Source organism: Anabas testudineus, chromosome 17 (assembly GCF_900324465.2).
Source record: "Anabas testudineus chromosome 17, fAnaTes1.2, whole genome shotgun sequence".
NCBI classification, from domain to species: domain Eukaryota; kingdom Metazoa; phylum Chordata; class Actinopteri; order Anabantiformes; family Anabantidae; genus Anabas; species Anabas testudineus.
Window position 1 is genome coordinate 6,033,547 of NC_046626.1, and position 17,066 is coordinate 6,050,612.

The following is a 17,066-nucleotide window of genomic DNA, read 5'->3' on the forward strand; positions in this document are numbered from 1 at the left end:
AATGAGAATGGACTTTTCTGTTGATTTTGATGTAGAAGGTCCTGTAGAGATTATCACTCATTGAGTGACTATTATAGATTTATCACCTACAGTATGTTTGAAAGAATGAGCACTTCACAGTTTACAACTGTTTTATCCTATTATTAAACAGGAAGAAGCCATAATTACGAGTAGCTGAACTACTAACTGTAAAGATACTGTAACTACATATTATAGTACACAGAACATGATGTTTTCAACATCATCTCTACATCTCATCTACTGAGCTTGGTATCAGGCAGTACACTGAACACTGCTGACACTGTATTTCATGTATCCACAGCTTACACCAGAGGTCCCCAGTGTTTCTGGCATGTGACCCCTAAAAATGAAACAATTTCGGACCACTGATCCCAAGGTGTGGTCTATGTGCAGACTGAGCTGTGAGCAGTTCCCCTCCCCGATCTTTGATTTTAAGGCTGTTTCAGTTCATATAGAGGTGTAGGTAGCCATTATTTTACTAGACAAAAAGACCATTTTATAGAAATAGCACTACTATCACCAGCATGCTCACAGTAACATGCTGATGATGAATGTACTGTAATGTTTACTACATTGACTCTATTAGATAAATACATAAACATGCTCACGTTTGCTGATTACCAGTTAACACAACGTCTTACAGTTCAGACTGTGGGGAACACGGAGGTCTATGTCTATGCCATAGTTTGAAGACATTTTAAGTATAAATGTCAACCCATGGTGGTGCTACAGGAAATGTCATCAGGATCCACTGATTGTATAAAGTTTAGGCCAATCCACCAAGTAGATGATGAGATATTTCATAGAATTAAATGCTTAGAACTGCTGGTGGCAGAGGAAAAATTTAAGGAGATTAACAAAGTCATTGCGATTTATCGACTGAACTCCACTAACATGTTTATCACACATCATGGCAGTGAACCTCTGTTGTTTTCTATGATAGTTCTATCTAAACAATGTAACAGACTGACCGACCTGCCTTGCTGTCCACACAACCACTGTGTTGCCATGGCTAGAAAGATGCACAATTCAGTGTCATAAAATATACTTTCACCCCTTATTAGTCTTTCTGTTGTAGTCAGCAGTAGCGTTGTGTTTACAGCAAACCAGCTGCACAGCTTTGCAGACTGACCAAGAAAGGATGACACGGGGCTTTCTCATGCCACTGCTTCCTCAGAAAGATGCCCTTTGTGCCACGAGATATGAAACATCTTCAAGAATGGCCACCACACAGGCATCTTTAGGATTTACACTCTGTGTGAAGTTTTTAAAAAGCTGACTTACAAGGAAATCTTGCCAATTTTTTTTAAGTTAAATGTGAGTGAGTACAGAGCGTCATCTTTAAAGGTTACAGGTACGGCTGAATGAACATAACGGCTGGTCCAGGACACAGTGACAGTGAGGACACTGAGGAGTCGATTCCCCTCCAAGCTGGATTCCCTTTGACGTCTCATGTGTTATTGTCCATGTCAAGGTTATAAAAAACAAACAAACATCCAGGTCAAAAATGATGATGCGTGCAGAGCTGTCTTCTCCTGAAGGTGAATGTTACACTTTTTGTGGACGGATGGATCATACTCCCTCCATCATTTGATTTTCTTTCTCAGCACCGTCTTAATTCTGGGTTAAATGAACTGATAGTTATAAAAACTGCTTCCACGAGTCCAATTCTGGCGAATCAGTCCATACATAAAGAATGATGTGTGACCCAGACACCAGCTGTTCGACCCCAAGGTCAATTTGCGTGGTACACTCTTCATATTCAAGTCTCCATCGTCCATCCGGAGACGTCCACCCACACCTGGAGACACAGGCGCGCGCACACACACACACACACACACACGCACACAGGAGGGGGGTGGGTATACGTCACTGGTGTTTTTCCTTTTGCTTTTTGGGGCTCCTTAAAGTGGCTTGTGGCTGTCAGTAGCACTCAAAGAAGCTTCATTAGTCGTCAGAGGGAGGCAAGGCTGTGACTCATGCCTGCGTGAGGAGACCAATGGGCAGCCGGAGCCCGAGATATATAAATAACGAATAAAAAAGATCTTCTTGAGGGAGAAAGGGTCACTTGCGCGCCACTGGATGGGATTTTATTAGTGCGCTCTGTTGGTATTCCGTCATCAGCGCCACTCGGCTCTTTCTGGTCGTTGCCTTTTGGGTGGCAATTGTTCCATCGAGTCTTAGTTTCCGTGGACTCGACAACCTGTGCGTCCGTGAACCGGTAAGAGCCCCTTTTCCTTCCATTTCAGCTGCGCCCTCGACGGTGATTGGTAAACACTCGTCTTATTCATAGATGGGGGAAAATTACGCGTGAACCAAAAAAATAAACCTGTCACAATTCGCTGTGTCGTTAGAAAGAAATTAGTGTTAAACGAGTGACGGAACGAAATCATCAGATGTTGAGTCTGTCTCTCCTCACACGATGAGTGATGGTGTCAGGTGAATTATGGAGGTTATTCATCAGGGCTATTGGGGCTGCACATTATCAATATTGGTGTAATAAATCAGTCTGATTTAAAATGTGATTTTATTCAGCTGTTCTGTCATCTGTTTATTCATACCTTTCATAAATGCAAAGCGTAATGTGTCTTTTTCTGTCGTTTATTTTTTGATTCCTTACAAATATCAGCTGTTGGTTAATGCAGCGGATTATTGCTGCTCCCAGATTTAAACGGTGTCCATGACTGGATCAGAGACAAATGTTGCCACGCGAACTTACTGCAACCAGGAAATCAAATTATTCCACATCCATCTTTCCGATAACTTTTTTTTTTTTAATACTGGCGCATTTAGTGGCTGAATAAATGGCAGAAATATTGAAAGCTGTCTCCAGAGTGACAGGTGCGTCCTGCGCAATTCTCTCTAAATTGCGCGTCTTGATTCGTCGCCCAGCAAAACCTCAGCTCGGCTTTGAATCGTTCCTGACGACGCACGCCGTCGATAACAGCACCTGGGCCTGCCGATCCATACCTGACTGCCGCTTTTCAGTACATTTAACAGTTTATACTGAAGTTCTGAATTGGTTCAGCTGTCAAATAGCCACTCCACTAACCGTGGACCGTTTTGTTCACAGTTAAATTCTTTCCCAGCTGGAGATCAGAAAACAGAGGACTCATGGCCACGTCTGAGCCCAGAGCCACCGGCGGGGACCCGGATCCCAACTCTGACAATTTAAGACCTCCATCAACAAGTAGGTCACTCCACTGCTGCTCTTGTTAATAACACCGTGATCCCGTATCGAGCCCCGAGGGGAAATTCTCGTTAAAGCTGCTCCCTCGGGTTGTGCTTTCACAGCAGCCCGTTGGAGCTGACGGGGACTCGGTGCCTTGCTCAATGACACTTACGCATTGGCACAGCTAAGGCTTAAACTCGGTTCACCCCCGTCACACCTCTGTCTGCCTCAGTCTGCGCCTCTCTCTCTCTCTCTCTCTCTCTCTCTCTCTCTGTATCTCTCTCTCTCTCTGTCTCTGCCTCCCCTCCTTCTCTGTCTGATAAAAGCGACCGGGCCATTTGCTGTGTGGGCTCCGTCGTTAATCATTCCGGTTAAAAACAGAGCCATCACAGCTGCCTGTCGCTGTCTGGAGGATCAGCCGTGCGCACCGAGCGGTGGACCTGACGGGAAAAAAAAAAGAATGCGCCATTAAGCCACTGATTCTTAAAACGACCTGAAATCATTTCACTTTATTTATCTTAGAATAAACAAAGAATCATTTCGATTTTTGCAATCGAAATCTTTTCTTTGCGTTTGAATTTCTGACCTTGTTTTTTTTTTTTTTTGCGCTTTCGTTTTGAGTTTTATTCGTTTTTTATTTTTTTGTTTAATAAATATATCAACACAAACTCTGTGTTTATTAATTACGACTTGTTTTTAATCTTTTCGCACCCATTAGGTTTGAGATTGTCGAGGTCCTAGAGCTCAGTCGCTCGTTTAGAGACGCATTTTACTGCGCGTCTTCACGAAGTGGCTCAATTGATACGGGTACCCGCCAACCTGAGGGTTAATTCATCATTTGAAGCCTTTGTCGCATGCAAAAAATAAAATAAATAAATAAATCCACTCCATTAGAGTGCACTTGAGCAGCCATCTGCAGTGCAACGCAGGGAAATAATTACAGGACTTTGTTTTCACCCTGGCGTTAAAAGAAACGAGCTGCAGCTCCCGCGCTCTTTGATTTCACGTTTGTTTGTTTTTTTGCATATAATAAAAATAATTTTCAACGTTTTATCTGTGCCCCCCCCCCTTTGGGTGTCAACACACGTCTCAACAACAAACAAATCTCAGGCTGGTTTAAAGTGTAGATTCGTACAAAGAAAAAGGGCCATTAAAAAGAAGATGTTTGTTTTGTCCGACTTGCTCCTGTACTGCTGCTGGATGTTGCCATTATCCCTCTGTCACGCTCCATCTCACGCCTGGCGGCTTCTAGTGTCTGTGCGTGTGTGTGTGTGTGTGTGTGTGTGTGTGTGTGTGTGTTTGTGTGTGTGTCTGGGCCTCGTCGCGCTGTTCTCCAGTGAAATTGCTTCAGTAAATTTCAATACTTGTTTTTGTTTTGAAACTTCTCCATCAGGTACATTCGCCGCCTCGCTCATGGCTCCCGCTGTCGTGCGCTCTCTAGTTTATTCCCCCCCACCCCACCCTCTCTCTCTCTCTCTCTCTCTCTCTCTCTTGCCTCCGGCTCCATCTCCGCTCACGCACGTCCACGCTGGGGCTCGTGTGTATATGCATGATGTGTGTATGCGCTGTATGAGACGCACTATATACTATAAGTTTCTTGCACCACGCCTGCTGCTGGCTGCCCGGCCGCAGACATTACCAGCTCGCCCCAGTCACATACTGTGTTCCACTCAATTAATTTCTGCCCTCCTCCGTGAGCTCATTTCACGGGTGTTAATTCCAGTCCGCCCCCTGGCTGGGTGTGTGGATGTGCCGTGCGGGCCACTCTCGGTCCATATTGATTGAACTTAAATCGGAAATGTTATAAGACTCATCCCCTTATGATCAGCGAGCGTTGTGATAAATAACTGTGTGGCTACAGTCTTGGTCAACAGCGGCACAGCAATCGCCACATTGAATCAAACTGTTAAGAAATATAGAGAAATACCAACAATAAACAAGATAAATACCCCACATGAAAAACACCCAAACAACCTGACTGTCCGGTGCCACACACCTGGCCAGGAGCCGTCAGCTTCACGCCTCCACTGTGATCACTGTGCTCCACCAGCTTTCTATCCATCACCCGCCTGTCCACGTTGTTTTACGCGGCCTGCACACGGCAAACTCAACCGTCCATTCTGTTTTAGCTTACGAATATGCGTGGATGCACGGATGCACACGGAAACTGGGGATGAAGATTTGTGGTAAGTGTTTTTTTTTTTTTGTGTGTGTGTGTTGTTGATGTTCTGTTTTCTACCTATTGAGGCTGCGCAGTTGCCTCTTCGCTTTAAAAAATGGATTCATACATGTGGTGTTATTTCTTTTAATCCATGTTGAGGCCTTATGAAATAGGCCAAGTGTGTTTAGAGCAGAGCCATCCACGAGTGTCACTGTGCGTTTCCATCTTGTAAAGGTCAGTGGACATTAGCCTGCAGGTCTGGTGATGAGAGGCCCGGACCACCCCACAGACCGCCCCTCGACCTCCCCCATGTCTTTTTCCATTTCACCTGTAGGAGAAAAATCCACAAGACAAGTCTGGAAATGTGGGCTATAAATCCCAGAGCGGCCTTCAGAGGAATCAGTAATTAAAAGAGCATCTCCCATTAAAATATTTCTTCAGTTATATTATCAATGATGTACTGTCACAGTCTCAGGCCACGTTACAGTGGAGTCACTTGAAGATATTCGTTCCACAGAGTGACGCAAAAAAAATGAAAATATTATAATAATCTAAAATGTTTTTCTTATACCAACGCAGCTGGAGACGAATCCCACATCTATTCAAACTGGATATGGTTGTTATGAAATCAATTAACAGATCCAAGAGGATCGAATAGGTTTTATATATTTCCATTTCTGAGAATGAGAAATTGACTAACATCTTTTTATAGGTCTAACTGACATTTTAATGGACTGAAATGAAAATAGATTGGAAATATTTCTGTGTGGTGGCTGTATGGCAATCTCAGGCATCGATTTTAAATATGTCATTTGGGATTTATTTAGCAGGATTTGATAGAGTTTCCATTGGAAAATATAAGATGCATTATATTTTATAGCTGACAGATAACTGCGTGTGACTTCCGCATGTTTTCCGCACAATTAGCCCCACACATTATACCCTGCAGATAGAGAGGGGCCTTAATGCACATAAGAAAAAAGAAAAATCATGGAGTTGTGGTGGAGAAACGCTGCTTCAGGGCACTGCAGTCTTCATTAACCCTGTAATGGCCTGTGGATTTATTGGCCTGTGTGGACAGAATAGTGATGGATGGATTCAGGAGGGTGCTTCCTCACCGGGGTGTGGTTGTGATGTCACGGGGTGGAGCGGCCACCCACGCACGCTGGAAGTCCCCCTTTACGCGTGTGTGTGCGTGCGCGCGCGCGTGTGTGTGTGTAAATGGCCTATATAAGTTTGGCCTACACCAGAGAAGCGCTCCTGATGATGACTTCAGGCCGCTGGGAGCTGACTGTATATTCATCACCTGACTCTCTATTAATAATATTCTTATTAATATAAACTCCACAGACTGCTGGACATTCATTCTTTGTCCTGTTGTTGTTCTGTTGTGTGGGATGGAGGTGTTTGGTGATAACTCCTGCCCTGCGCCCTGTAACACCCTAGGGTTCCTGCAGAAGAACAACAGCCTGGAGGAAAGAGGGAGGCTCGCGGGCCAGAAGAACTTCCTCTCGTGTGACAACAGTGACCGGGACGCGCGCTTCCGACGCACAGAGACCGACTTCTCCAACCTGTTTGCCAGAGGTAAGATGTTAATGTGGACTATTTAAACTATTTAAATAAGTAAGTAATAAGTCATTTATTTGCTTTAAAGGCCGAGTGTTTGGATTCGGTACCCACCCTGAAGTGTCCCCACCTTTTCCCCCTGTCACTGTAGATCTGCTGCCCGCCAAAAATGGAGAGGAGCCTACCATGCAGTTCCTGTTGGAGGTGGTCGACATCCTCACCAACTACGTCAAGAAGACTTTCGACCGGTCCACCAAGGTGCTGGACTTCCACCACCCTCACCAGCTCTTGGAGGGCATGGAGGGCTTCAACCTGGAGCTGTCCGACCAGCCCGAGTCCCTGGAACAGATCCTGGTGGACTGCAGGGACACGCTCAAATATGGCGTCCGGACAGGTAGGCGCACTGATCCAAGCGCAGGCAGCACAGGTGGCGTGTGTTTGGACAAAGAGGATAAACCAAGATTACTTTACTGTTATTTATGTGCTGGAATACAGCACGATGACAACAGTTCAATCATATATTCTTCAAGCGAAACTGATGCGATTTAACTACGTAGATGTGGCTTCAACACAATCGATGAGATAAGACGCTGTTTTCCAGATAGTCCACGTCCCAGCACGATGATTGTCTTATTTACTGTCCTCCTGCTAGTTCAGCTGACATCCTCCTCCTCCTCATCCCCCCCCCTCGACTTATTAAAGCAAGTGTCACCTGAGGGGATCCTAACACGAGCTGTTTCAAGCTGTTAAAAACGACAACGCTCAAACTGTCCCTCGGGTTTTATAGATCACGCAGGGTCTAGTGTGTCTACGGCTCAGCTCCATTTTTCATTCGGAGATGTTTTTCTCTCTCTCTCTCTCTCTGTGTGTGTGTGTGTGTGTGTGTGTGTGTGTGTGTGTGTGTGTGAGTGTGTGTGTGTGTGTGTGTGTGTGGCTCGGCTGGAGGAGCTGTCCGTGGTGCTGAAACACCGTGCTGCTTTTTCTTTCCTCGCTGTTACGCATCAGTCAGTGTTACAGTGTTAACATACATATCAGATTCATGTGTGATGTCTGATTATTTATTTTTCTTTCAAAGCAGCTGTCCTATAGCCTTGTTACTATTGTAGTGATGCTACAATGAACAGTGCTTTGTCAGATCCCCTAGGTTTCACGCTTGACTAGGAGAATATTAACAGAAACAAGAAACACTTTTTTATGTCAACCAAATCATGTTTATTATATTTTTACCATTTTATTATATTTTCAGGATTAGATGGCCTCCTCCTCTGGAGGACACTGCAGTCAATGTTTTCCTACTTAAAGCCTCTTGGCAAGGCCAACCTTTTGCGTTCTCCTTTTAAACATCATGTGTATGTTTCCCACGTTTAGGTCACCCACGCTTTTTCAACCAGCTGTCCTCTGGTCTGGACATCATCGGCCTGGCTGGCGAGTGGCTCACCTCCACCGCTAACACCAACATGTAAGTCGCCGAGTGCGCCGCTCCCTTTACTCTCCTGCTGATGCATGACACACATGTCTATACAGGGGGAAACACCTCTATATGTCATGACAGGTCAGCTTAGAGTTCCTGTTTACAGGCCACTGGAACTCGCCTGCAGTCATCATCATATACTGGCATAGTGGAAGTGCTTATGGTGTTTCCCCCTCAGGTCACTCCACCACTGGTCAAAGCAGCCTCTGAGGGCAGTTATATAAGTGCAGGTCTTGTCCTGTAGAGGCTTTGTATTGACAGACAGCAGGCTGCCACTGTGCTGTACAGTATATCGAAGGCAGCCGAGCCCCAGGGGTGGTTAGATTGCATATTGATCTCAGGTCACGGTTACACGGTGGCCCAGTCTGATAGAGGGCATAAACCACATCAGTGTCACACAGTCCCAACACAGATACACACACAAGCTGTAAATAAGCAACAACTCTGTGGTTTAATTACTGGAATAGAATGAGGAACATCACACTACTACTACAATACACACATAAACATTTTGTTGTCAGTAAAGTGGCCTAATATTTACGACTTTATCCATTTATTCTCAGTGGAAGGATGGACATTCAGTCGTTTGAGGTTGATTTACTCATTGGATTAGACGTCATCTTTTCAATACTATACAGAATTAATAGCCGGGTGCTTTATAGAGTTCTTCTGAATATATTTGTTTTGCAGAAAATGTACATTTTTTTAGAAAATGTACAGCACCCTAGCAGATGACTTCAATTTTTATTTTTATTATCAAATAATCTCCTAAATATGTGTTATTATCATTTCAACAAAACCAAAAAAATAAAATAAAAATAGACACCTGCAGAATTTAGAAGCTGGAAGAAGGAAGCTATCAAAGAATCACCTGCGAGAAAAAAACCAGAATCAGTCACTTGAATTGTGTGCAAGAAATCTGCACGCTTTTTTTTTTTTTGTGTGTCACTGATGTAGTGACTTGTAGACGTCCTAGAATTTCACAGTAAATTTGAAATGTAGGGCCTGTGCTTTGGAAACACACTGCACAGTGTTAGCAGTGCACTGAAGACCATAAACTCCAGTTTACATACACAAATTGAGCATTTACTTTTCTCTAACTATCTATCTATCTATCCTGGCCTCTGTCTTCTCTCCTAGTTCGGCGGCTATATAAACGATTAATGAAAGGATAATAAACCTAAAGCTGAAGGAAACACTTCATTTATCTCATTTCTCAAAACATTAGCCTAAGAAGGAATAGAAAATGTTCCCATCTCATCCTCTCGTTGGAAAAATGCCCCCAAGAAACGGGTCTATTGCATTCACACACTTTTACAATGACACACTCGCACACACACACACACACACCAGCTCTGGCTGTCCCAGATATGGCAGCTCCGGTTTCCAGTCCATTGCCTTGCAGGCTCATTGTGAGCTGGTCTTAGCAGTAAGGCCAGCTGGGCCCCACATTGACACACAGCATCCTCCGGCTGCAGAGAAAACCCTGTCACACTGTGGCAACTGGCTGCTGCAACTCCCTGCGGAGCGCTCATTCCGGCTCTTTTGTCCCTGCGAGTGCAGACTGACTCAGTGGTCCTTTGAGGGGCTGAGATGAGAGCGTGCGTGGGGGTCAGAGGGTTAGTCACACAGAGACACACAACCACACACACACACACACACACACACAGGCGACCAAACAGAGACTCACACATTGAGTGCCCTTGATGATGATAATAAGGGCATTTAGGGGCTGTCCTTAGAGACATGCAGGTGACTGAGGGGTAATTTTCACCCTGAAAAGACCAATGATTGGCTCTGATTGTGATAATGATCGCCATTATTGCCATTATAGCGTGAAATGACTCAGAGAGATGGAGAATTTTAAAAAGGTGCGCCGGTTTTGTCCCTCTTCAGCCGTGGTTGGGATGATGTTAGGAGGAAATGAAAGTAAGAAACCCACGATCTTAGATATGTGAACCGTAATTCCAATCTCCCAAAGAAAGCAGTATGTCTGAAACGAGGTCAGGGAGAGGCTGCGGAGTTATTTTGTCTGCTTTTGGATTGCCGAGCCAAATCTATCCCCTAGGTCCTCCAGGAATAATTACATTAGAAAAAGTCTCTTTCTCATTTTTCTCATGTGGCTTCATCCTTGTTTTTTTAAATTCAGTCCTCTCTATCTACAACTGCAGCTTTCCTCTCTCACATTCTGCTTCTCCTTCTTTGCTCCACATCGTCCCCTCCTCTCCTTTTGTTGTCTCCTGTCACCGTTTCATTCTGTGCATTGTCTCCCGTCGTCGTCCACCTCCTCCCAGCCCTTGCGAAGAAAACAGAGAGGAACTGAAGGAGAGTGGAGACGTGATGTTGCTGTTGTTTTAGATTGTCGTGGTGGGGCGACGGCGATGGGAGTGGAGTAGTGTTGTATAAGTGGCCTCATTAGAAGCAGGGTAAACAGGGATCAGTCCTGAGGGTGCGTGTGGGAGGAAGTGAGAGCTTGCAAAGAGCAAAAGCTCGGCCTCCCTGTAGGAGTCTGCCCTCCGTGGTATATTTAACCTACTTAAGCTTCTCCAGGACTTTTGTTTTTCTTTTTGTTCTTGTATCTCCTGTGCTGTTAAAATGACTTAAAAAAGTTTTTTCTTCTTTAAATCAAAGTATAAAGCTTGTATTCATCGTCTTTTCCTCAATATCAGTATTTAAGGTTCAACCGTTATCTCTTTAAAACACACTGTCTTCTTGTTTTCATTAGCACACACCCACACATTCAGCTCCTCTCAACCTTCAAACCAGCCTCATTCAGACTCGCCACCGAGATTGACGGGATTGACAGATAGCCATCAGAGCTTTGTCTGCTTTAATTAAACTGGCGAGGGGCTTTCGAAGGCATCTGAATATGAATGTTTGCTGGCTGACTCCTATCAGACTCTTTTTAATTAGCCCAGTCAGCACACGCTTCCGTTTGTGCTTTTGTGGATGGAATTATAGAGGAGCTAATGAAAAACGAGTGTGTGTGTGTGTGTGTGTGTGTGCGTGTGTGCGGAGGGCATACGTCTCTTCATGTTACTGACTCGGCTGTTGCAGTTATGTTCAATAACACGCTATATGTGTATGTGTTTCGACGTGACTGACAGGTTCACCTATGAGATTGCCCCAGTGTTTGTGTTGATGGAGCAGCTGACTCTGAAGAAAATGAGAGAGATGATTGGCTGGCCCGGCGGTGAGGGAGACGGCCTCTTTTCACCAGGTAAGATTTTTAGTACAAAGAAGACCTACAACCAATTGTTTTGCTGACAAATCATTTAAATAGACCCACTTTACCAATGAACAGGACATCTATGTAGTCTTTGTAATTAATTATACTGCTGATGTGTCTGCCTCTGCTCAACAGGGGGCGCTATCTCCAACATGTACAGTGTGATGATTGCACGTTACAAGTATTTCCCTGAGGTCAAGACCAAGGGCATGTCTGCTGCTCCCCGACTTGTCCTTTTCACATCTGAACACGTACGTGGCCTACACACACACGCACACACACACACACACACACACACACACACACACACACACACACACACACACACACACACACACACACACTCCATTTTGGGGACTAATGAAGTAGGTGCTACCCTTCATTGACTGTAGATTGAAGCAGTCCTGTAGTTATCAGTGAGTTCTACTGATTTATTTTTGCTTTTATCATATTAACGATTGTCTTTAAATAACTGCACAGTTATTATTGGGGCAAGCAAGAAGTCAATGTAGCAAACAGCTTACGAGACGCCTCGCATCCAGTTGTTATTTCAGGAAAGGATTTGTAAACAGAGTGTGTGTCTGTACAGAGCCACTACTCCATAAAGAAGGCAGGAGCTGCTCTGGGCTTCGGTACTGACAACGTGATCCTGCTGAGCACAGATGAGAGGTAGGAGATTCATATTCCACATTTAAAGCCACAAAATACTGAACAGTGCAAAAAAAAAAAAAAACCCAAATAAATAAAGAGACTCTGCTTGTAATAAATGTATGCATGTTAAGATGCTGCTTTACAATCTTTCAGAGGAAGAGTGATTCCTGCAGATCTGGAGGCCAAGATCATCGAGGCTAAACAGAAGGTCAGTGTTTTTATCTTGCATTATTTGCAGTATTTCCTTTGTTTGATTTGTCCTGTTACCAAGGTTTCTTAGTTGCATGTGTGTTGATGCTGCAGGGTTACGTGCCACTGTTTGTGAACGCCACAGCTGGTTCGACGGTGTACGGAGCGTTCGACCCCATCAGCGAGATCGCTGACATCTGTGAGAAGTACAACTTGTGGCTCCATGTTGATGTAAGTTGACATGTGCTCAGTTGCTGTAATATTTTGATACTCACAGGTGGCGTGCTGTGTCCTCGCCCGTTTATCTTTCTGTAACAGTGCTTTTCCATTTCCTCAGGGAGCGTGGGGTGGTGGACTGCTGATGTCCAGGAAGCATCGCCATAAGCTTAATGGAATTGAGAGGTGAGTGCATCAGGAAACGTGTCTCCGTATGGCTCGTTATTTCAAGAAACGTCTCGGAGACATCAGCGAGGCACAAAACTAAACGCACTTGATTTTGCAGGGCCAACTCTGTCACGTGGAACCCTCACAAGATGATGGGCGCGCCGCTGCAGTGCTCTGCAATCCTGGTCAGAGAGAAGGTAAAGGAAACACACACTGTACGGCAAGAGCACATTTAGTTTTCCATAATGCTACAGTGCTATTATGAGTGTGTTATTGAGTGTATGTGCTTTCTGTAGGGAATCCTAGCGGGCTGTAATTCCATGTGTGCTGGCTACCTGTTCCAACCAGACAAACAGTATGACGTCACATATGACACGGGGGACAAAGCCATCCAGTGCGGCCGGCACGTCGACATCTTTAAATTCTGGCTTATGTGGAAGGCCAAGGTGAGACATAGGAAGGCACACGCGCGCACATACACACACACACACACACAGCTGTTTTACCACATGCTGTGGCTCTGTACTCAGTGTTTTTTGTTATAACTACCTGATTTCTTTTTTCCCCTGCAGGGCACCGTAGGATTTGAGCAGCACATTGACAAGTGTCTGGACCTGTCTCAGTACCTGTACAACAAGATCAAGAACAGGGAGGGTTATCAGATGGTGTTTGATGGCGTGGTGAGCGTCCGTGATTTTTGATTCATTAAGTGCCATTTTCAAACATTAAACACGCTTCTATATTCTATCCTTTTACTTTATTAGACAAGCACTAACTAACTCTAACAGCTACTCACAGTAATTATCTTAACGTATTATAAAAAGGTGGCGTGTGTCATAACTCTCTTTATTTCTCTACGCAGCCTCAGCACACCAACGTTTGCTTCTGGTACAACCCACCCAGCCTGAGAGGCATGCCAGACGGTGAGGAGCGGCGAGAAAAACTCCACAGGGTATGGCACCTTCAATCAATTTCAGATCTACTGTGTGACTCCTTTTTATTTATATAACTGATGGATGATGTTTTGGTAAAGATTTTCCATGGCAACCACCCTAGTGAAAGCCAGTGACTGATTTGTCGTTTCGTACTACATCAGGTGGCACCAAAGATTAAAGCGATGATGATGGAGTCTGGGACCACCATGGTGGGGTATCAGCCTCAGGGTAATAAAGTCAACTTCTTCCGCATGGTCATCTCTAACCCCGCGGTCACCCAATCTGACATCGACTTCCTCATTGATGAGATTGAGAGGCTGGGTCACGACCTGTAGACCTCTGAGGCATCACCGCTGTAGTGACCAGAGGCCAAATGAACCGACTGTGTTTAATCTGATGTATTTCAAGGCAATCGCCTCTGAGGTGAAACATTCACAGTGCTACAGACAGAGTAACCATGAGTTGTTTCAGATGCTTTCTATCCAGTTTCTCTTTGCCTGGAGCATTCTGACTGTTTCTCCAACTGAAGAGAAACAAGCAATGAGAGGAACTTGACGTTTCTCACTAACTCTCCCACGTAGTCCCTTCTATGAACAACATATAGAAACAGTATCTGAACGCTCCAGGTACGACAGACACGCCCTAATGTATGTGTGTGCTGTGGACTCTTGTTATACTATTAGTGTGTGTGTGTGCTATTTAGTTTTTTGTCCAACAAAGTTCAACTTTCAGTGTCTGAGTGTGTCTATTTCTGTGTGTGTGTGTTTGTGTGTGCGTGTGTGTGTGTGTGTGCATGTGTGTGATCAAACACTGGAGGGGGGCGGAAAGCACAGATCAAAATATAACAAAGTATCATAAATTATTCTGTTGTATCACTTACTACACACAATTGAATCATTGGTGCTTTCTGCTGTACATATATTTAATCTCAGCGCACCGACCTGTTCGTCCTGAACCACTGTCCCAGCCCCTGAAGCAGTGTGTGCAGGTGTGCATGTGGCGCACAGACTGTTTCCTGTTGTTTATTTTAGGCATTAGACACTGTATTAAAAAAAAAAGAGTGTTAAGCTGCGTGGTTTTAGGCAACTTCCAGAAACCGACCCTCAGTGTGCAATATTTCCCCTCATAGAGATTTAAGAGTATTTAAAATGTCTACAGCTATCCCAAGTGTGTGACAACTTTAATGTAAGACGCTGGCTCGTTGTCTGTTTCAAGCAATCACGTGATAACCATATGTGTTTATAACATTGATTGATGAGAGAACAAACGTTTTCTTGCATTTCCACTGTTTGCAGATTCAGGTATTTTATTGTATATTGTATTGTACCTTTATGTGTATTACATAGTAATACATTTGTAAATGTAATCACGGGAACAGGAAGCTTATTTATAGTGATTTTTGTCAGCCAAAGAAAGAGAATCGGGAACGGAGCAATCCATTGTCCTTCATATATAACTTCTAAAAGAATATAGGTGTTTGTAAAATGTTACCTATTGACCCTCGACTGCGATGCAATTTCTATTGTGTGTTTCTTTCTGTGATTGTGAGTCTTTATGGACTGAATGTTTTGAGATGTCTGATTGGCCATTGATGAGATTAGAAGTGCGTCCTCTGGCAGTTGTGTCAGTCTTTTATTTTGGAGAGAAGCACAAGGATGTGAGAATGTACTCTGCTCTCAAGACTTGGAAGAAAGGATTGTTGTGTCTGTCTGAATCCTAATGCATTTACTGTAATATAGTATATGAATTGTAATACATATTACCTGTATTCTCAGTGTTATGGGAGCTCAATGGAATATCTTGTATGAAGAGTTCCTGTTTGTGTCTTTGCACAATGTTCACCTTTCTTTCTTCCATTGTAAATGGATGTGGCAGTATTATATAAGAGTTATGTTAATAAAGTATTTATGATATCTAGGGACCATATGTGAATAGAACAGTTGCATAAATCACATTTAAGGTAATCTGTGTACTGTACTGTATGTGACCATTCCAGGCCGTAAGGGAATCTTTCCCAGGACGTTTTCAGTAGGCACTTTAACAGAATCATACCATCTTTAAAAATATCTTTAATAAAGTCTATTGAAGGGAAAACCGAGTTGGAAATTTTTAACACACGCACACACACACACAAAACCATCGTCCTGTGTTGTACCACCTCTGAACTGCCAGCATCAGTAGCTTCACACACACAATATACTTTATCGCCTCTCTGCCTAACCATCCTAGAGGAGGCTTTGTTTGGCCTCCAGCTGTGTGTCGGATTGGCTGTTCTCCAGTGTGAAACCCTCCTCTGCTATCAGCGCTTTCTCTCCTTTCCTCCCCCTTTCTCTTCTCTCTTCTCCTCATCTCTTTACCCTCTTCTTTCCTCATATTCGCTCCCGGTTTGCTGTTGCTGTTCCCATTAGTCTTCCATTGTCCACCCTCTCTTCTTAGCATTACTCTTATACAGACATGTGCCATTCAGTCACCATTTAATAGAGAAACAAAGGCATTAGTTGCAGCAGTGCGTTACATTTCCCCGGATGGGGGGCAAAATATCAGAGACTGTGAACTTGTGGAGTCTCCAGGCTTTAAGTTCTACAGTGTGCAGTGAGGATGTGATGCACCGACGCCATCTGGCGGTGACTTGCTGTCGGCACAAACGATAAAAGAAAAGATAATTAAATTACCTTTAATTACAGGTGGGTGTTGACATCGTCATATCGGAACCATGCTAATCAATATGAACGTAAATAATATAATTCACAAAAGATGGGGAAGACCCTTCTCCGATATGGTCTGAATGTCATTAAAGAAAAGGAAGAAGCCCTTATTTACAGTGCCCCTTGAAGGCCGCACAGTTTAACACCACACAGAGACTCATAAAGAACATTTACAGAAAAAAAAGAGAAAAATCAATTGAGAAACCTTTACATCTTCACCTCAAACAGAGGTACTGAAACATTGTAAAGGTTTCTCATAATAGAATTGAGGTGTTAATGAAAGATTATCTGTAAGCATGCTGCAGATGGCACAAGAGAAGATGCGAAACAAAAGAAGAAAACCACTAAGAGTTCTACAAACAATTATTTTGGCCATGGTCTCCCTTGTTGATGGTGATATGGGATTCACAGGCAAAGGCAGATTTTTCAAAAGAATACTTTCTGTGCAATCTTGGCACACAACTGCAAAGATTAGGCTATAATAACATTTAAAGTGAGTATAAGTGGCTAGTTGCATGTTTGCTGTTTTAAATATCAGCTTCTAATTTAATGATCTAGATTAAACTCTGAGAACAGTGATAG

The 17,066-nt window shown here is 43.8% G+C and overlaps 1 protein-coding gene across 2 annotated transcripts; it reads left to right on the forward strand.

Moving 5' to 3' along the window:
* Positions 1 to 1,963: 1,963 nt before the first annotated feature.
* On the forward strand, positions 1,964 to 15,873 carry LOC113171372 (glutamate decarboxylase 1-like). 2 transcript variants are annotated; one of them, XM_026373677.2, is made up of 17 exons: positions 1,964 to 2,242; positions 3,095 to 3,211; positions 5,323 to 5,379; positions 6,801 to 6,938; positions 7,072 to 7,314; positions 8,289 to 8,379; positions 11,499 to 11,611; positions 11,756 to 11,871; positions 12,210 to 12,289; positions 12,425 to 12,479; positions 12,575 to 12,691; positions 12,798 to 12,862; positions 12,963 to 13,041; positions 13,141 to 13,290; positions 13,417 to 13,524; positions 13,707 to 13,796; positions 13,941 to 15,873. In XM_026373677.2, exons 2-17 carry the CDS (start codon positions 3,136 to 3,138, stop codon positions 14,112 to 14,114), a joined length of 1,752 nt encoding a protein of 583 aa, XP_026229462.1. In that variant the 5' UTR covers positions 1,964 to 2,242; positions 3,095 to 3,135; the 3' UTR covers positions 14,115 to 15,873. The 2 variants fall into 2 exon arrangements, with proteins under 2 accessions (XP_026229462.1, XP_026229463.1); XM_026373678.2 differs by lacking the exon at positions 5,323 to 5,379.
* The last annotated feature ends 1,193 nt before the right edge of the window (positions 15,874 to 17,066 follow it).

Bases quoted from the DNA above. Each gene is read 5' to 3' on its own strand.
- LOC113171372 (XM_026373677.2), top strand. From the start codon at position 3,136: ATGGCCACGTCTGAGCCCAGAGCCACCGGCGGGGACCCGGATCCCAAC. The intron at 5,380-6,800 runs GTAAGTGTTTTT...GTAACACCCTAG, and splicing joins ACTGGGGATGAAGATTTGTG to GGTTCCTGCAGAAGAACAAC. The intron at 12,290-12,424 runs GTAGGAGATTCA...ACAATCTTTCAG, and splicing joins CTGCTGAGCACAGATGAGAG to AGGAAGAGTGATTCCTGCAG.